Raw genomic sequence first — 21,500 nt, 5'->3', positions numbered from 1 at the left:
GCAGAGGGATCTGAAGCTGACATGTCTCCTTCAGGACAATGTTTGAGAGCCTATGGGATGCTGTAAAGGCGGCTCATCTTCCTCATAAGTTTTTGTCTGGGCTCTAAATCTTAGTGAGTCTGATTGCAGCTGATATGGGTTCCTGGAAAAAGAGGCAGTTTGAGATAATGAGGGTAATTCAAGTCTTTGTCCTAGCAGAACCCTCAAGTGGATCTGCTAACAAAGGGAAGTCAGTGCAGGTTCTGGAAAAGTGATATTCTTTCTTTAGCTATTTACATAGGCTACTTAATTGTCTAGTTCCTAATTACTTTAGGCCCCAGATAGAGCATTTGGCAGCTCTAGATCACATTAATTGCAAATCTGTAACTACTGCGGACTGGTCACTCTCAGCTCTGTCCAGGAATTTTCAGGCTAACTTGAGATGGAAGGGCACTAATTAGCCAGATATCCAAGGTCAGTGAGTCTAGCATAACCAAGACTGCAGCTGTCTTAATTACTAGAGGTCAGGCGCCTTGATCAAGGATGAAATAGTGGTGGTCCTTATCCAACTAGCATTGCTTCAGTCTTTCCTAGATACACTTTGAATAGGCAGGCTGTTATGCCACGTACCAGCTCCTCTGTATCTGGAGATAAATGGAATATAGTGTCTTCTGTGATGGGGGGGGAAAAAAAACTTGGAACATCATACCGCTGGCATGATAATCCATGTTGCACATAGAACTGGAAGGAACCTTGTGGGTCATAGGCAGTCTCCTGCTATCACAGGCAACCTCATCATGTACTCTCGGTCATAAATTTGTCAATCTCCAACCTAAAAACTAGTTAGGTCATTTGTCCTCACAACTTCTGTTGTAAGGCTGGTCCAAAACCTCACTCCTCTGATTAGAAACATTTTTCTATTTTCCAGCCTAAATGTACTATTGGGCTATTTATACCTATTTGTTCTTGTGCCAATATTCTTCAGTTTAAATAAGTCTTCCTCCCTTTCTGGAGTATATCTCTCTGATGTATTCATAGAGAGAAGTCTTATCCTCTCCTGATCATCCTAGTAGTCCTTCTCTGCAACTGTTTCAGTTTAATTCAAATTTATGCTGGTGTGCATCTACTAGGCATAGTTGCAAGAAGGGTTTGACTTTGTCACCAATCTTACCCAGACCCTTGGGAAGGAGAAGTAGCTACCTGTCATGACTCTTTGGGATCTTTTAGAAAGGAATAATTCCTGCCAGGTTATGTATATAGGTTACCAGTATCTCATGATTACTGAGAGTGGGGGATAGATTGAGGTTAATCAACATTACTGAAAAGTGATACAGTAATCTATTAGTGCATTCATATGCTAGAAAATGGTGTCAGGATCATTCCAAAGCTACTATTCCTAGAATAGTGGGCTAATGAAGTATTCTTTGGGAACGTGATGTGCTCCTTCACAACTTGGGGCAAAAGTTTGATTTGGGGTTAAACGGCTATGAGAAACATAATGTATATTACTGTTTTACAATAACTTTTGGTGATTTTTTTTATATATTTTTAACTTCCTAAATTTTAACACTTCATTTTTTAAAGCATTAATTATTTAAATTGAAGGTAGTCCACTTTACCACACTTGTGTCCAGTGTTCTCCAAACATTCACGTCTGGCTGTCTTTTTCCTTATGACAGTAGTCTGGCATTTGTACATATTACAGTTTGCAAGTGGATAAAATGTCTGTGTTCGATCTGTCATAATCTCCCTAAAGTGCATCAGTTGCCATGTGTTGTTGCCTTAAAAATGTTAATAGATTCAGTATCTTTAAGCATTTAGCATAATGTGTAGACTACAAATCTTAACAGTTTAAGTCAGTTCCTCCTTCGTTTCTTCCACAAGTTGAGTTCAAGGTTCTGATTTTCATTCCTATACTTTGTGACATCACTAATCCCTAATATATGCTGTGTCCTCAACCAATGCAACCAAAATCCTGACAACCTGAAATTAGTGCAACAAGAAAATATTCTAGGCTGCTGACTATTCTGCTTGAAAATTGACCTTGTGACTATAATCTATACTGGTTGGTCTCCCAAAGTTATGAAGTACCTGCAGCTTCTGTTAATTTCATTGAGCTTTGTGGGTGTTTCACACCTCCTGAAAAACAAGCCATAACTATCAGTCCATATCTTGCTGGCAGACAGAACTGCTCAACTCATGTTACATTGGCACAGAACTGTTTTCAGAGAGAAATGTGGTGGATTATTGCTTTTATTTCCATTTTTCAGGGAAAACAGTTCTTATTTAACGAGGAAAATTTAAATCAAGGAGTCAGTGGGGGAAAAATGCTGTAGAAAGAAATCTATAAAATCATATAATTGTTCTTATTTACAATATTTTATAGTACTTCAAAAATCTAAAATTATAGTTGGAGACCACTTAAAAGCCCAGTCATGTAAAGGAAAGTGCTACCGTTAATAGAAATCAATGAAAGTGAGGGTCAGGTTAGATAAGAACTTGGGAGAGGTGCAAAGAAGGCCCATGTGCTGTAGGAAATAGTGATGGTGATTCATTTGGTTGGTTGTTGAATCAATAGGTAGTTAGTATTTAACCTAGATGAGATTAAGAGGTACTGTTGGCATTCCTGGCTACTCAAGTAGGGTCATTAAACAACTCATGGTACACTTTCCTAACCCCAGTGTCCTGACCAAATCCCAGTAACTGCATTCTGCCTACTTATAGATTACCCCTATCATTATAATTGGGTAAGGTATATTGAATGTCTGTCTTACATTGTGCACTGAATGTGCTATTAAACTGCTGTGCTCTACCCCAGAGGTGACTGCATTTCATTTGTGGGTGAAGTTACAAGTTAGGTTTATGATGCTGTCTTATGATTCTTGCAACCCAGAACTTGCCAGTTACAGTAGATCTTCCTTTAGCTGGTTTTAAAGTGATTTTTACTAGAATACTTTGCATTACATCAAGAGATGCTTATTATCTAATATCAGAAAGCATAATGATAGAGTAACTATATTATGTTATGGCTTTAAGAACAGTAAGTATGTCAAGGCTTTTATTTTGTGATTCCACCTGGGTGCATCTGACCTTTTTTAATGTAACTTTTTTTAAAGGCTTTGGAGGTTCTTTCATTGCTCCTTCTCCATCACCATCACCAGTTACTCCAGCTCAAACCACCTTATTACAGCCCAACTTTGAAGCAGCTTTTGGAACATCACCATCAACTGGTGGCAGCTCATTTGATCCATCAGGTGAGGGAAGGGTTTCCCTTGTGTATCTTCAGAACAAACGTGTTCATTCAACACTAATATAAATGATACAATTATTACTGCTCTTAATACAAAGGATATAAAAAAAATTCTCATGGGTATCAATATTTTCTATCACTTAATCAATTGAAAGAGAAAATACCAGTTAGTACCGTAAGCGTTCACCAGCAGTGGGGATAATTCTAGGAAATCTTTCCTTGTTCCCATTATCTTCTCTCAATTTTCAGCAGAAACCAAATATAAGTGTGTATGTCATCTCTTTGCACGTGCTTATCTGCATGACTGTTAGGAGTTATTGGAGGAAAAACAAAACACTTTGTACTGTATATTCAGAGTATAGGCATGTGATCTCGCTGCTGTTGCTGAAGCCCTGAGGTTTGCATGGCACCCAGTTACACAAAACTGAGATCAAGATAGTCTTCTTTGCTTGACATAAAGCTTAACTTTTCATCACTGCTGTCATTTTGTTTGTATCTCTTCCATTCTACACTTTCCATGCTGGGTCCTTGCTACAAATTTACAATTGGTGAGTTCTGCAACTAAATGAGTAAGAGAGAAATCTGAGTAGTACTACTGCTTGATTATTTGGTTGCTTGCCAGTGCATAATATGCTACACTTGCCTGTTGAAATAACATTAGCATGCACATCAAATGTGGATCAGAATATTTACTGTGGTGGAATCAAGTAATATAACTTATTTTAAAATAATAGTGGGCTAACCAGACAAAAGAGAAGCAGTTTGAGTTATGATATGTAAACCTGACTCCTGAAGCCAACATCTGCTCTGGGGAAGTTAGATCTGTCAGTGTGGATGAAGAGTACCCATTACATCCCTGTTGATCCCTTTAATTGATATGTTAGAGAAACCTGTTTATCAATTAAAACATTTTAAAATCGTCTGTCTTCCTGGCTCTCCTACTACAGTAACTTGTACATCTATTAAAAAAATATTTTACATAGCTTTTCTAAACCTCTTTGCAAACATGTATACATAGAGGGGCAATGCTCTGGGATTTTTAAGTTTGTTACCAGGTTTAAGAATGCATTTGTAACCATTTAGGCATGTATTGTTCTAGTCTTCATTAGTATATTTTTATTTCAGGGTAATCCTACATTTCAGTGTTAGTAAAATATCATGCATGCCGTGTTGGCATTCTTTTATGTGAAATTATGTATTAGTAATACCTGTGTAGTGATTGTCTGTGCTATGGTCATTTTGTTAAGTAATACTAAAGGTTCTATGCAGTGGTGTTACTTAAAGGAATATTACAGTAAAGGTTACTATCTAAACTGCTGTTTCCTTTAAATTCTAGTGTTTGATGGTTTAGGTGATCTTCTTATGCCAACTATGATTCCATCTGGTCAGTCTGTAGCAGCTTCAGCTGCAACAGCTTCAGCAGCAAGCAAAGGCCTTGGAAGTGATCTTGATTCATCTCTCGCAAGTTTAGTAGGCAGTAAGTCACAACTACTGTTTTGGTTTTTTTAAAAGGACTTATGATCTTAACTACTCAACTCATTCAACTTATTGATAATATTTGTTTTTGAGTACATAAATATAGCTGTCACTTGTACGTTAGCTTAGTCTGTTGCACCCCTCAAGAGTCCTGCCTCTCTGCTATAGTCCTTCTCTGTAGGAGGCTACGGTGCTTAGGTTTTCACAGCTCAGTTCCTAGTCTTGTGCCAAAGTTTGATCCATATCATAGAGCTTCTGTTTTCAAGCAGACTAAATTGGTCTGTTCTGTAATCCAAGGGACATTTACAAATTTGTCTCTTGAAAACACATTTTCAAGCTTAGATACTTGAAACAGATTAGAGTACAGATGGGAAAAATAGCACTTGCCATTCTAGAGGTGTACATTAGGCTGAAGGAGTTACTAACAGCCGTCAGTCAGATCTGGTAAAAGTCAGTGGGTGCTTAGTGATAGCTGAAATAATAGAAGCCACCGCCCAAGGCACAGGCCAGCATGGCGAGGCCTGAGCAGAGGCAAAGCCATGTGATTTAAGGGTTTTCTCTGATTACACATGTAGGGACTCCAGCTTTGGTTGGTTGCAGCTGTGTCCCGGTGGGAAACGAAACAAATATCAAGGAGAAAGGTCAGCAGACAACAGGAGATGCAGCAGTGCATGGCCCTGGGAGGAAGTAGAGAGAGCTTCTTTTGGGTAGAGTGCTCACTGAAAAGGCAGACTTTAGTTTTCTTGCTCAGAAATCATTTCTACTTTTTCAGGGAAATGGGACTTTGTATTTTCTTTGTAAATAAACAAAATTACACCCACAAAAACCACCCCAAACTTGTGTAATCAATCTCTTCTCCTAATGGAAACAACCCAACCAGGCCCTTAATACTGACCAACTGCTTGGGCCAGTGGGTAACCTTATTTAAAATGTGGTTGCAGTCCGAAAAAGACCATAGAAATTGCACTGTTCCATGTTTCTCAATGAAATCATCTAATATGTACTTGATTTACAAACAGATTTTTTTTCTGTCAGCCCTAAAAACAATTTTCTGATCAGCAAGAGCAAAGCTGGCTTCTTTTCTTCTATGCATGATCACTTGTAAATTATCATGTAAATCAAATTCCATCCTCAGTTACTCCTGTGTATCTGTGGGCAGTGGGGGATACACAGGGGAAACACAGCAGAATTTTTGTAGGATCTCTACTGGTGATGGAGGAGGAAAATATTATTTTAAAAAAATTCTCAATCACTGGGATTCCAAAACCTTTTAAATTTAAGTCCACTTAACTCTGTTGCTTACAAACTTAGAGAGCCAACTGATGTGCACATAAGTCCTAGTCTAGCAGTGCAATGCACTATTTTTTTAAATTTGAAAGGACACTGTTAAAGACCAACTTGTTTTCACACCTACACCCAGGTGACTGGGACTTCTCACAAGTATGACATAAAAGATAAACTAGACTTGCCACTTGGATCCAAACTACCATATTTACATTTTATTTTGTACATGTACATAAATACACAGTTAAGGAAACGATGACACTGGCTCTTCAGGCTTCTTATTTCTTTTGTATGTTAAAGAAATGTTAAGTTCTTGGAAGAACAAGTTTGTCATAAGGAAATCATTAATGAAACTGATGTGCTTCAATTTTTAGCTTTCATTATTTAGAGGGCTTTTAGAAAAAATGAGTACTATTCCTAGAACTGTGCTGTTGGATCAGTTTTGTGCAGGTGCACAGATGTTTTTATATTAAAAACATTTGACAGAATCCTTCACCTAATTTTATAAACAAGTAACTTTTTTTTATCCTAATTTCATTTGTTTTTCAGATCTTGGAATTTCTGGCACCACATCAAAAAAGTAAGTTCTGAATTTTGGGTGGGTTTTTTTTGTTTAAAAATGCTGGTCCTTGTAACACATAAGATTAATAAAACTAAAAGATTAGAGAACTTTTCCCCCATTTTGTCTGGTGTATTTGATAGCACTTTGAACGTAGTCCATTCCACTATCTTTCTAGTAGAGTCTATCGGTTTCCACACTAATAGGGAGATATACTTTTAAAGAAATGGGGGTTTGTTAAACCACAGCATTGGCAGGGTAACTAGAGACAAGTTTATGTCCTGAAACAACAAGAAATACATAGTTTAAAAACCGATGTAGTGTTCAAGTTCACACAGTCCCTTTTATCTTTTTGCTGAGCTTTATATTTAGATACACTTTCTGTGATTGTTTGACTCCACTGACTACTGAGCTGGTTCACAACCTCTACTTAGACTGAGCTAAGAGGGGGGAAATCCATGGTATTCTTTCTTTTGAGAAAAGGAGAATGTAAAATTACTTTAATTATCATTCATTGACTCTTTTCCACCATGTCTTGTTTGTTTTGTTTTGTTCCTATCTTAGTTTTCCCACTTTCTGAGTTACACTCTAAAACAAAATCAGTCCCAATTTACTGACAAAAGGTGCAATCCTGGCCTTCATTGAATCAAAATTCAACTTGACTTTAGTGGGATCAGATTTCACCCAAAGTTTCCAATGGATTCTTTCCCACTTGTCCAATCGAACAAGCCTTACATCTGTAGAGCAAGTTTCAGAGTAACAGCTGTGTTAGTCTGTATTCACAAAAAGAAAAGGAGTACTTGTGGCACCTTAGAGACTAACCAATTTATTTGAGCATAAGCTTTCGTGAGCTACAGCTCACTTCATCGGATGCATACTGTGGAAAATACAGAAGATGGTTTTATACACACAGACCATGAAAAAATGGGTGTTTACCACTACAAAAGGTTTTCTCTCCCCCCACCCCACTCTCCTGCTGGTAATAGCTTATCTAAAGTGATCACTCTCCTTACAATGTATATGATAATCAAGGTGGGCCATTTCCAGCACAAATCCAGGGTTTAACAAGAACGTCTGAGGAACAGTAGGGGGGGGAAGGAATAAACAAGGGGAAATAGGTTACTTTTTATAATGAAACAACCATTCCCAGTCTCTATTCAAGCCTAAGTTAATTGTATCCAATTTGCAAATTAATTCCAATTCAGCAGTCTCTCGTTGGAGTCTGTTTTTGAAGTTTTTTTGTTGAAGGATAGTCACTTTGAGATCAGAAATCGAGTGACCAGAGAGATTGAAGTGTTCTCCGACTGATTTATGAATGTTATAATTCTTGACATCTGATTTGTGTCCATTTATTCTTTTACGTAGAGACTGTCCAGTTTGACCAATGTACATGGCAGAGGGGCATTGCTAGCACATGATGGCATATATCACATTGGTAGATGTGCAGGTGAACGAGCCTCTGATAGTGTGGCTGATGTTGTTAGGCCCTGTGATGGTGTCCCCTGAATAGGTATGTGGGCACAGTTGGCAACGGGCTTTGTTGCAAGGATAGGTTCCTGGGTTAGTGGTTCTGTTGTGTGGTATGTGGTTGCTAGTGAGTATTTGCTTCAGGTTGGGGGGCTGTCTGTAGGCAAGGACTGGCCTGTCTCCCAAGATTTGTGAGAGTGTTGGGTCGTCCTTCAGGATAGGTTGTAGATCCTTTATAATGCGTTGGAGGGATTTTAGTTGGGGGCTGAAGGTGACAGCTAGTGGCGTTCTGTTATTTTCTTTGTTAGGTCTGTCCTGTAGTAGGTGACTTCTGGGAACTCTTCTGGCTCTATCAATCTGTTTCTTCACTTCCGCAGGTGGGTATTGCAGTTGTAAGAATGCTTGATAGAGATCTTGTAGGTGTTTGCCTCTGTCTGAGGGTTGGAGCAAATGCAGTTGTATCGCAGAGCTTGGCTGTAGACGATGGATCGTGTGGTGTGGTCAGGGTGAAAGCTGGAGGCATGTAGGTAGGAATAGTGGTCAGTAGGTTTCCGGTATAGGGTGGTGTTTATGTGACCATCATTTATTAGCACTGTAGTGTCCAGGAGGTGGATCTCTTGTGTGGACTGGTCCAGGCTGAGGTTGATGGTGGGATGGAAATTGTTGAAATCATGGTGGAATTCCTCAAGGGCTTCTTTTCCATAGGTCCAGATGATGAAGAGGTCATCAATATAGCGCAAGTAGAGTAGGGGCGTTAGGGGACGAGAGCTGAGGAAGCGTTGTTCTAAGTCAGCCATAAAAAGGTTGGCATACTGTGGGGCCATGCGGGTACCCATAGCAGTGCCGCTGATCTGAAGGTATACACTATCCCCAAATGTAAAATTGGGACTTTGTCCTTACCCATAACTAAGTTCAGCCACCAGGTTAGCCATGACATTATCGGGGATAGTGTTCTTGACGGCTTGTAGTCCATCTTTGTGTGGAATGTTGGTGTAGAGGGCTTCTACATCCATAGTGGCCAGGATGGTGTTATCAGGAAGATCACCGATGGATTGTAGTTTCCTCAGGAAGTCAGTGGTGTCTCAAAGGTAGCTGGGAGTGCTGGTAGCATAAAGCCTGAGGAGGGAGTCTACATAGCCAGACAATCCTGCTGTCAGGGTGCCAATGCCTGAGATGATGGGGCGCCCAGGCTCTCTTAAAATTTTCACTTTGAGTTTTACCTTTTTAACTGGTTTGCGGTCAGAAGGTGGGGAATTCCAACACTGTCCAGGTTTGGAGATGTACTGGTTTGTCATGTGCCTCAAATCCTGTTTTTTTTCCTGCAGTCTTTTGTTAAAACATCAAATGTTGGGCTACCCCTTAGTAATAGTTGTTCTGCTTCTAGAAGGGGTGAAAATATTCCTCTTTTTTCTATGAATGTTTTTTATAGATCTTGAATCCTACAACTTGAGTGTTCTGAAGGGAAAAGCCCTCCTTTTCTTCTGCTGCAGCTTTCTGAACAAGATTCTTAACTGTGAAATGCCTTTATCAACAGTAGAATATGCAGTGCCAATCCCTCACTTTTTGCCTTGATATAAATTGTATCCTTCCCTGTAGATTATAATACCATACAAGTGAATGTGAATATAGCACTAAACAATCTTTTGCCTCCTCACATATTGCTAATTACTCATTGGTAATGAGATGTAAAGGCTTTCACCATTAATTCTGTTTTCATTTTTTGATATAGACTATCGTAAACTTGGCAATTGAGTTACCATAGCTAATGACCACCACTGAGATTAGAGATAATTTATTCACAACCTACGCACACTAAATGTGTTCAGGATTTCTCAGATGCCTATAACAAAAACTAATGCGCGTGCTAGCTTTATTTAGTGTTTATATAAATTAATGTACATACATTCAGAGTGCTGAGTTTTAACATTCAATGTACAGCTTTATTCTGATTTATATCTCTGCTTCTGCATTTGAATCCCTATTAGGGGAGACCTTCAGTGGAGTGCTGGAGAAAAGAAGTTAACGGGAGGAGCTAACTGGCAACCAAAAGTAGCACCTGCAACATGGTCAACTGGTGTTCCTCCAACTGGTCCCTTGGTATGTAGTTCAGTAATTAGTCCTAGCACTTCATGTCCAGCAGGCACTCAAGTGGTGATGAAATAGGAACAAATTATTACTACTGTGTACATAAACTGGTGTTCTTCCCTGTGTTTTTTCTAGGGGACTGTGTGTGTACAATTGTGACTATTAATCAACATTAGCCACCTGTTAAACATGTTGTGATATCGGAGATACTTTTATTGTCTGTCTGTAACTGTGGGGAAATACTGTAGTATCTCTGACAATGTCACTAAGACGAAAAACATTGATTTGAGACGACCAATGTCTGTGGGCCAGATCCTTTGCTAATGTAAATCAGCATTGTGGAATTGATGTCAATCGAACTACATTGGCCTACACCTGCTCAGGATCTTTGTATATGTGCCAGAAAGAGTGGTCAGTTACTTCCGAGACAATAGGGTGTGATATTTTCTTTTAGTAATTTATGAGCAAAATGTTCCATGGGGCGGGATGGGGGGACATTTTTTGCAATCATTGTTTCAGCTTCCATTTAATGTGGGTGTGGAATTTTGATGAATGAATTAGTTACTATTTCAGCTTTTTTTCTTACCAGAAAGGTTGGGCAATTTTCTATTATGTAAGTGAATTTAATTGTAAAGTTCTACTAATTCTACTTACAAAGATGTTGGGTTTTTTTTTGTTTTTTTGTTTTTTTTAACTAAACTTGAAAATACTAACTGCTCTTTGCCTGCACTACAGGTTTTACAGCTGGCTTAAAGTTAGATGGAAATTGTCACTAATATATTAATGTGGCTGCTCTTACATGCCTGAGAGCATGTCATTGTGACCAGTTACTTAATCCACTAGCCTTTGTAGTATGTTCATGAGAAACAACTTAGTAATAAGCTCTTTCATGGAAGTCAAGCTAAAAGCAGTTATTTCAGGATATATCCTTGTTCCCAGCAGATATTGAAATACTGAGGACCTGGAGGCATCTGGAGATTTGAGATGTGGAACTTCCCTTCTAGTCACTCATTCAAACCCAGACTAGGCTGGTTGTAACTGAAAGTAGTTACCATCTGATAGGAATTCACTGGTCTCTAGGAAATGGGTTGGGTGGCTTTGGTAGAGTTCGCAGTTCGCTGATGTCTAAAGCCAGTAAAAAAAATTAAAATTCTGCCAACAAGGATACCAGTGACATAGAAATGACTATGGAGATTGAAACCCTTAAAGTCCCTTCAGGTCAGTATTGAGATACACTGACAGAGCAATATTGAAGCTTGAACTGCTGCTTATGCTGTCTGTCCTTTGGCTGTGCCCAGTCTGACACTTTTTGAGAGTACTAAATTCACATGGAAATGTTAGCTACATGATTCTTCTTGCTGCTATTGTTTTAATTTTTATATGAAGTTTAATAGTTCTAGGACTGTTGAACTTTCTTTAAAGAGTCAAGCAGTTAAACTATTACTATATATTGTCTAGTGTCTATAATGGAGGGTACCTATGGCACTGCACAAAAACAGTAAAAGACACAAATTAGTCATAGACGCTTATCTAAAGGTCCTAATCTTCAGCCAGACTACCTGTATTTGTATTGATCATTCAAAAGCCTGGCTTAGTAAAAATATTTGCCAAACTTCTGCTCTGGACCACTGTAGGAGGATACTTTAAAGGCAGTGGTGGCTTTTAAAGAGTTTCTTCCAGTCTCCTTGGAAGCCTGTTAGTGCGCGCACACACACACATACCCTTCCTGAGAAGATATGCAACAGTCCAACTGCCTCAGCCCTGAAGCTAATGCTAGCTCTCCCAAGCATCCCCAGTAATTCTTGATGCTCCACAGAGTTCAGTTGAAACCATGGATGCTCTAGGTCACTGTTTCACCCTTTAGGGATTCTGTGACCATTAAAGTAAGTGTTACTTGCTCTAACTGCTGTTAACACTCAGACCTTACAAAGGAATGTCTAAACAAGTTACATTTTACTCATAGACAAAGCACAATGGGTAAAGATCTGTGGAAAATAGCTGCATACAAATCCCTCCCTACGTCCCTCCCCTGTCCTCACCACTGTGGGAGCCCTTCGGGATTTCGTCAGTCCTTTCAGAATTGCAGGACCCTCCTTTCTTCCTGCCCAGCCATGCCTTTTATGTCCTGGTTGGTGAGAGAGCCCCTGCTAAGAGCAGTACTTGTTCTTATAAAGTTTCAGCCCTCTATATCAGGCAACCGCCTTCTTCCCCCAAGCAACTTCAGGTCCCTTGTCAGGTGATTTGTTGTTTGGTCCCCAAACTAGGGATTCTAGCTCCCTTGACCTGCAGCCAGCTCATTGCTCTAGAATGTTTCCATTTGAATGGAAGACCATCCAGGTTAATAGTGACTCTTGAAAGCTCTCCATGGTTAGCACTCCACCAATGGGCGCACAGATTCTGTGCTAATGTCTCTTGGGTATTCCAGTCAAATATAGAGGCTAACAGGCAAAAGTGAAGGTGCAGCACATTTATAATCAAAATGGTGTACACAAAAGAAAATGGAGTTTGCAGACTGATATACAGACGTACAGTAATCCATCACAGTAATTAATTGACCAGGATCTATAGGTTTCTGTATTGCTTATCTTGGATCAAGATAAACAACCCCAGATTTATTATGTGGTAACATGTTCTAAACAGTCTTCATAATTCATTTTGTTTGGAGCAACAACCAGTCAAGGGTACTAATGTAGCATCATAGAAATGTAGGGCTAGAAGGTACCTTGAGAGGTTATCTAGTTCATCCTCCGCACTGAGGCATGGCCACGAATAGTTAAACCATCCCTCAAGTGTTTGCCTAACTTGTTCTTAAATGCCCAATGATAGGGATTCTACAACCTCCCTTGAAAGCCTGTTCAATTATTTATCTATCCTTATAGTTTGAAAGCCTTTCCTAATATATAACCTAAATCTCCCTCGCTGCAGATTTAAGCCCGTTACTTCTTGTCCAACCTTCAATGGATATTGAGGACAATTGATCACTGTCCTCTTTATAACAGATTTGAAGAGTGTTACCTGGTGGGAAGAAGAGAAATGGGAAGTATTCTTGCAGTTCTGTACAGAAGATTTCCCTTGCAGTCATTTTCTAGTTGTATTAGATTAAGACATGGATAATAGATTGAAGCTGTTTTCAGAATTAAGAATTCTATCTGTAAAGCAGAACATACTGTGCAAATCCTAGTAAGAAGTGACTATCTAAAGTTTAATGTCATTGACATAAATATACCTTCTAGATACTTCTCTAGAAACCAAATTTTGAAGTTTCTAATGACCAGTTCTCAGTGTTTTGAGAATTAAAATGGCTGAATTGCCATAGAGGTGGGCTGCTGTGCAATTTGGGTAACATCTGTTACTTAACATTTTGTACAACAGTTCTGACATTTTTGATCTTGAAATACAATAAGATTTTTCCCCACTTTTATTCCATGTAATTGCAGTTGGATTTATAGAAATTATCATCTGTTGTTGTTTTTTTGGCTTTTAGACTGGAACTGTGCCTCCAGCAAGTGCTATTCCTCCTGCTTCAGGTGTCCCCCCAGTTGCACAGCCAGGAGCAGGATTTGGAATGGTGAGTGATTATTTTTCTTCATTAAATAACTCTTCCTAATCAATTTTAGCAACCTTATATATTTTTAACTTCTTAATTTTGCAGCCTTCTGCTGGACCAAGTGTACCCATGATGTCTCAGCAGCCAGTTATGTATGGACAACCTATGATGAGGCCACCATTCGGAGTTGCATCTGGACCAGGTGCACAAGTAAGTTTGTTCTTTATATGTAAAATAATTTAAATAAGTTTTAAAGTAGAAATAGGGTGTTGTTGGCATTGCATTCCATGCCCCCTTCCAGCCGTTTGTTGTGTAAGCTTTTCCTCCTATTAAACCCTGGCTGAAAACTTGGTTTTAAATGCTATCTGTATACAGTCCTGAGTATATGGATAAAGGAGAACTTTATTGTGCTGGTGTTTAACTCCACTGAAGTGCATGTAGCCTTATGAGAATAAATCACATGAACACTTCCCTTTATATGCGTGATACTCTTTTCTCTGCGCAAACAGAAAAGTTGGGTGTTGAACTTTCTTCAGTGTAGGGATAGTGATTGGTAAGCTTCTGCCAAAACAGTTGAGTCATTGCCAAGAAGAAGACTAGAGGAAAAATGTTTTTCACTAATGTTAAATTCTGGCAATCATTTCCTTGATAAGTCCTGGCACCCTCTTCCCCCCCTACCCCCACTTTGGAACAGAGACTTGAGAAATTTGGCAAGGGGGATGGCCTTTGTAAGGGATGTGTCTTTTGATGTCCCTGTGAAAATGTGCCCAAATTTGGCCAAGTTATGAACATTTGAAAAATTGCTGAAAAATTCCACATGACCCTACCTCATTCAGGGCACAGGATGGACCTTCTCTGGGGATGAATAAGGGCTGTGTAGGGAGGGAATACTATTGTCTGTAGGACACTTGTTTCACTTGTTGCTGAAGCTGGGGGATGTGTAGTGAATGAGATAGGGGACTGCAGGAATAATAGTATTGAAGATAAATACACGAATGGTGGAAGTACTTGCATACTACACTGATGAGCACTATAGATATAAACCTATGAGGAAATTAATAATTCTGTCTTCAGAATGGGGTTTGAAATAGTGTGCCATAAACAAGGCATGGGCCACACATTGAGAAGTAAGGAGAAAACAAAGTATTGAATAGCAGCCTGTTAAATGAGTGTTGTCCATCCAGTGCATTGAATGAGGTAGAGGTCCTGTGGAAAACATAGTATGGGATCACGTAATTGTGCATATGCATTATGATTCAGCCTAAGGGAGCCAAAATTAAGGTTGTTTGTGGAACCTTCATTCTCCTATTTCCTAACTTTTGAGTACTTGTCTTTTTGCAACTTTAATCATGTTCTTTTGATTAGTTCTTTTTTGTTTAATATTGTGTATGCTATAGCTTGGCCTACTGTATGTTTGGCTTTTCCTTTGCATAAAGATTGCTTTATGCCAATGAACACTAGCTAAGTTATTCTGCAAAAATATATTGTGTGTTCCATACATTGATGTTAAACGGTTACTATAAAATATCAATTAAACTGCCTTCTTACCAGGTTAGTGCTCAAAACAATTCTCTAACTATCCAGTTAGAGAAATTCTAATCTGCTTGGGCAAGCGTATTAGGTATTGAGATGCTCTCTAAACTCCCTTATCATTGAATGGCTACACTGAACAGAATATTCACTGCTGCCAAATATGACTAGAAAGTTACTTAGAGAACCAGGACACCTTGTTTTGTCTTGAATTAAAATGTCCGCTAAGCACTGTCATAGAATCATAGAATACCAGGGTTGGAAGGGACTACAGGAGGTCATCTAGTCCATCCCCCTTCTCAAGGTAGGACCAATCCCCAATTTTTGCCCCAGATCCCTAAATGGCCCCCTCAAGGATTGAACTCACAACCCTGGGTTTAGCAGGCCAATGCTCAAACCACTGAGCTATCCCTCCCCCAATTACTGTCAACTTTGTAGTAATTGTATTTGAAATTTAAACACAGGAGTCAAACAAGAGATGACCGAGAAAAGACACTGTTAAGCCCATAAATCAAGATCTCTAACTTTTTGCATGTTTGTAATGTGCTTGTTGTGTAGAATAAATCTACCTAATGCTTGTGTATCTCTGTTTCCTTTCTTTTTCTGCTTTCCTTGGCTGGTGTCTGTTTTGTTAGCTCTCTCCAAGCCCTACACCTGCCACTCAGAGTCCCAAGAAACCTCCAACAAAGGACCCATTAGCAGATCTTAACATCAAGGATTTCTTGTAAACAATTAAGGTATTCTGTGGCTGACTTTGAATTTACCTGGATTATGTATTTAGTTTGCAGCAGTTAACTAGTATAAAACATTACTACAAGCATACAACTCCCTTTAAATTTGAGTAAGAACCTGCAACTATTTGTAGAAAAATACAACTGTGAATGAGAACCGGGAGGTACAAGTTAAAGCCCTTTTAAAAGTGTTTTCAGGTTGTAAGATAAGTTTAAATCATAACTACTTCTCCATGCCATTCTGTTTGACAATCTTGTTTCTTTATGCTGCGGTTGTAGTAGGTTTTTTTTTATTAATAATAACTCTCCTCTTCACATTAATTCTTCTTGTGACTAGTCCTACACTGTAATCCTAATCTGGTGTGAGAAATTGATTTGTGGCCATAAAACTGATTTGGTATCACTGTTACGAATGAGTGCAATTCAGACTCCCAAACATGTGCATGTCCTCAAAGGATGCCAAATCTCTGATAGGGTTGGAAGGGGGTATTGCCTGCATCCCTCATTGCTTCCAGCCCCATGGTCTCTCCATGTCTCCCTGTGGGGTGCTACAGGGCGTGGCTCTTCTGCACATCATGGCATAAGGCATTGAGCAGTGCTACGTAGAACAGCCTAGGGGAAGCATGGATTAGGGAGGGAACAAACACCTGTGAGGATACACTGAAAGAGAGAAGGGGAAATTAGGGGAGTAGGGAGCTGAGAGAGAATAAGAGGCAAAGAGGAGCAACCAAAAAAGAATAATAGTAACTAAAAATAATTAATTAATTAAAAAGGGCGGGGGAGTGAAAAGATAGTAACCATAATAAACCTTTCTGGGAAGGAATATGAGGGTTGATACCAGAACATCACAAAACGGTTTGAGGGAGCCAACCAATAAAATTTGAAGATCACCGAAGTAGAGAAGATAGGCTATGAGAAATTGTGTTGAATAGTCTTTTCTGCCATTTATTAGAATTAAACGAGAAAGTAGCAGCTTTACATCATCTCTGGTGATAGTTTTTTGTTGAACTCGGTACAATCCACAGCGTGTGAAAATTTGACATCAGGAAGAATTTGAGAATTTTCCTGATTCAACGACTGAAGAAGCTGCACCTTTGGTGACACATAACCAGGGCCATCCTTACCCGTATAAAAACATCACAGCTGCATGCTGCTCCAGCGGCCAGCCCGATCCCCCGGCCGGCTGAACTGGACAGGAAAGCTACCCCTGCTCCGCCCCAGCCCCACCCCCATTCCATTCCTTCCCCTGAGCTATGTCCCGGGGGACTGCAGCAGGGGTCAGGCACACCCTGCACTCACCAGGTGGCGGGAAGTGGAGCAACCTGGCCCCAGCCCACTCTGTGCTGCTGGGGTGTGGTTCCCCCCAAGGCTGGGAACCAGGGGAGTGGAGCAGAGCGGGTCAGGCCCACTCTGCAATCACTGGATGATAGGAAGTGGAGTGACCTGGCCCCAGCCCACTCTGCCAGCTTGTGCTGGGGGGGGTGTGGTTCCCTCCTGCCCCTCCAAGCCTACTCCTGCCCCCCACAGACCTTGGGCGCAGCCCTCTGCCACCTGCCCCCCGTGGAGGCCTGGGTCCACTTCTCCCCCCCCCCCATGGGGGACGGGGCTGCGTAGGGCACCACAATGTCTAGGGACGGCTCTGCATATAACTGTAGACAAAGTCAAACTGGGTTTTTCACTGATGGGCTCAGCCAGTGCAAACTCTCTCCAACATGCCCTTGTCTACAGTTGAGGTCAACACTGGTGCACCTACATCCATTGCTGGCTATAGATCAGCGGATCTCAAACTATGGGTTGGGACCCCAAAGTGGGTCATAACCCCATTTTAATGTGGTTGCCAAGACTTGCTGGGGCCTGGTGCCAAAGCCTGAGCTCCACTGCTCGGGGTTGGAGCTGAAGCCCAAGGACTTAAACGCTGGGTGGCGGGGCTCAGGTTGCAGGCCCCCCACCTGGGGCTGAAGCCCTTGGGCTTCAGCTTTGGCCCCACAACCTCAGATTTTGGCTTTGGGTCCCCTGCGTGGGGCGGCGAGCTCATGTAGGGGCAGGTCTCGGTCCCTCCTCCTGAGGCCATGCAGTAATTTTTGTCATCAGCAGGGGGTCGCAGTCCAATGAATTTTGAGAATCTCTGCTATAGATAGTGACCAAATTAGAGCTATTGGTGAGCATAGATTGATAGATTGGTGAGCATTGTAATTAGGACCCAGTGTCTCCAAAGAGCTCTACATAAGCACGATGGTCCAGTTGCAATATTGAGGCCCCAACTTGTTGGGGAGACACCTCCATCAGAGTCAAAGTTAGAAAATAGCTGAATTCTTAAATGTTTTTGTATGAAAGCCACTCCTCCAGAGAGTACTTTCATAGCTGTTTTAGGTATGATAAGGGGGACTATTGATTCCTTTGTATACCAAGTTTGGCCTTAAAGCTGCTCTGCAAGCCATTTGAATCAAATTTGAGTCGAAGACTTGTGTCACTATTCCTTTTATTCCTACTCTGAAACTTACTCCTTCTAACTATGTTTTTGTCTTCACAGCTGCAGTTTTTCTGACTGGATAGTAAAAATGTGAGTTTGGCGTCTACAAATCACAGATTGATGCTCAGAGTTTTAAAGTGAGCCACCAGTACCAAACCCAGTGCTTATTCAGACTTTCTCTTCCTTCCGAAACGTGTAGCACAGCTGTGAAAGTGAACATTAGGAATGTGTACTACCTTAGCTGTTATCCCTACTCTCTCTCAATTTGTGTACTTGGGTTATTTGTGTTCTACAGTTTAAACAATGGATGTATGTTTCTGATGCCTTCTAGTGCTTTTCTGAACCCATTCAGTGGGGGCAGATTATGCAGCTGTTGTGTGGTGAGCCATTTGGAGCGATGTGTCTGTGTTTTTGAAGGTTTCAATGTATATAACTTTTGACAAACACCTGAAATTTCCCTAAATGTTCAGTTTCTTCTTTATCTGTTACAAAACATAGTGTGATAATACCAATAGTAAGAAACACTTAACTAGACAAAATCTTTGTGTGGAATACATTTTTCCCAGTCACAGGAATTTCAGTTGTGAGAAATGTTTTATTTTTGTGGCATTGTATATGTTATATTATAATTTAAAGTAATATAAAGGTAAATTTCCATAACAAATACTTCTTTCAGATTACTTTACCAACAATGAAAAATCATATCTGAAAGAATACTGTATTTATCACTTTTTTTATTTAAAATATATTTTAACTGGTTTTGAGTTCATTTAAATTCCCTATTTATCAGTTCTTGCTAAATGCACTGAAAATAAGTAAAGGGTCAGTTTCTCTCCATGTAGCTGAAAAAAGCAGCCATAATTGTGCTGACATTAAAGAATGTCAAATATGAAAGCACTCTTTGGTGTGTCTGTAGTTATAACATTATTGCATTTTTATTTAACTTTTATGTACATCTGTTTTAGTGCTTACCTGTGTGTATACCTTAGTAGTGTATTTTCATTCCCCAACTATGCTGTGAGTAGTTTTTTGTACTATGTGACTAGACCTCATTCTGATCCAGAGAACCATACCCTTTACTGTACATATTGTGTTCTTTAATTTTTAGTTTGTTCTCCTACTGTTTTGTGCTGATGGCTTGGCTTAAGATTTTGACTCTTAAATGAGGTCACTGTTGATCAGTGTTACAAGTGGCTTGGCAGCTCTTTGTTCAAAACATATTGAATTGGAAAGATGTTCACCTAAGTCTTTCAAATTAACTATTTAATCAATGTATGGTACCATTAAAAGTGGTTGTATCTGAATTAACTGTGGGGATAACATACACTGTAATGGGGAAAAAGTTATAGAAAGCTAATTTCAAAATAGCTTTTCTTTGTATTTTGGTTTAAGAACCCAGTGCATGTACGCCCTCTGAGATGCAATAAACACCTTGATCAAAGTAAATATGAACACAAATACTGTCTGTCTAATTTCATAAAAGAAAAGGTCCAGGATTATAGCCACTAGTTCTCAATGTATTCATTCCACAGTTTTAAAAGTGCACCATTTTCCAAAAATTGTGTGTCTGTCTACACCCGAGTTCCCTACTAAACTTTGACTTTTACAATCTGTTTCCAGTGGTTAAAATCTCTTTTCCCATATTGCTCTGTGAAATACTCATACAAGCAAAGAAAAAAGTTAAACTGACTAGGCACAAAGTGACATACTCTGGACAAAGTAATCCTGTTTTTCAATTTGTTCTCTTTAGTCTTTACACCTCTGTAATGTATATGACCTGTAACAAACAATTTATAGTTTACATGTCCTTCCAACTAAAAGACTGGATTTCACAAAAATTAAAATACTGAAACATTTAAAAACCACAATATAAACTTTAAATTTAAGTCAATCAGTACTGTTTTCCAGATGAGTTTCTAATTCTGAAACTGGTAGTAAAAATGGTTTGAAATTGTCTGACCTTACAATGCTGCAGCTATTTAGTAGTCTAACACAACTTTTAGAACAATTAATATTTAAAATAGATGCAAAGTCTTTGGACTAAATCCAGCCTTTGGCTAAATGGGTGCAGTTCACTGAAAATAACTGAAGTTGTACCTTAAGCCAGAACTGAATTTGGCACTTGTGATCATTTGAGTCATCCCAAAATGCTTTGCAGCAAAGATTCCATTTGAATTTTAAATTTCAAAAGTTTCCCTAACAGATACCTTGCTGCTGGTTTCTTTCACCCTTATCAAACAGATAAACATAGGCCCAAGCTCTGCAAATAAACTATATATAAAGTTATTCACATGCATCAGTGTTTAGAAACTATGGGCTATTCTGTTAATAATAAAGTCCAAGCTTGCACAGATAGTAGCCTCAACTTAAACTTTAAAATAAAAAAAACTTTATTGTACAACTTTCCTTTAATTCATATGATGTAATGCCCAAAGGAACACACAGATCGATTCTTTACAGCCACGCTGTTTCCTGGGGCAAAAATGGATACAATGAATGGGAACACTCTTAAAGGCAAGCATAACTAAACACCAGGTAGAGATTATGTAGTCAAATATGTAACTAATGACCCAATCATACCCATCAAAGCAAAACTTCAGCTGTTGAGTATCCAATTAATACTTGCCAGGACAGATTAAATTTCAGAGTATGGCATAAATTCGACTTTGTTTATTGCTGTATGCTTTTTCTTTAAGAACTAGTTTCTCCATTCTTTAGTTACATTCTTTCTCCCTAAAATAGCACTCAAGTCTATTGTGTTGTTTTTTTTAAATAAGCAACTTAACTGGATATCACTGTACTGAAGAGCTCTTTTTCTGTTAATTTGTTTGCTTGCAAGTTATGTGCCATTCAGTACTGTAACATCATAAACAGGGCACTAAAGTCTGTTTCTTGACCATTGTGGAAAGAGAAAGGGTTGCACTCGATGGCTGACATTGGGAAGAACAGCAAGACTCAACTGGCATTTCTGAAATATAGTGTATAGAAAGTTACTGATTCCTAAACTATGCAGTAAAGGTTATTTCATAGAGGCATGGGAGAGTAGTAATTATATATAATACACAGCGTATATAAATTAAAATGACCTGTTTTGAAAGGCATGTTAGAGGTAGAAAGAACCT

The 21,500-nt window shown here is 39.4% G+C and overlaps 1 protein-coding gene across 25 annotated transcripts in view; it reads left to right on the top strand.

The window, feature by feature from the left end:
* Positions 1 to 15,905, top strand: part of SNAP91 (synaptosome associated protein 91) — a 134,597-nt gene extending 118,692 nt beyond the window's left edge. For 17 of the 25 annotated variants that reach the window (XM_077811659.1, XM_077811658.1, XM_077811654.1 and 14 more), the window contains 7 exons: positions 3,096 to 3,233; positions 4,566 to 4,706; positions 6,539 to 6,569; positions 10,001 to 10,112; positions 13,585 to 13,668; positions 13,753 to 13,857; positions 15,813 to 15,905. In XM_077811659.1, coding sequence (XP_077667785.1) covers positions 3,096 to 3,233; positions 4,566 to 4,706; positions 6,539 to 6,569; positions 10,001 to 10,112; positions 13,585 to 13,668; positions 13,753 to 13,857; positions 15,813 to 15,905 — 704 coding nt within the window. Of the gene's footprint in view, positions 1 to 3,095; positions 3,273 to 4,565; positions 4,707 to 6,538; positions 6,570 to 10,000; positions 10,113 to 10,689; positions 10,714 to 13,584; positions 13,669 to 13,752; positions 13,858 to 15,812 lie in introns of all 25 variants that reach the window. The other 8 variants (XM_077811648.1, XM_077811643.1, XM_077811652.1 and 5 more) reach the window with 3 other exon arrangements.
* The last annotated feature ends 5,595 nt before the right edge of the window (positions 15,906 to 21,500 follow it).

This window comes from Eretmochelys imbricata, chromosome 3 (genome assembly GCF_965152235.1).
Source record: "Eretmochelys imbricata isolate rEreImb1 chromosome 3, rEreImb1.hap1, whole genome shotgun sequence".
Lineage (NCBI taxonomy): Eukaryota > Metazoa > Chordata > Testudines > Cheloniidae > Eretmochelys > Eretmochelys imbricata.
The sequence above is the reverse complement of the archived record's forward strand: the minus strand, read 5'-3'. Positions and strand labels throughout refer to the sequence as shown.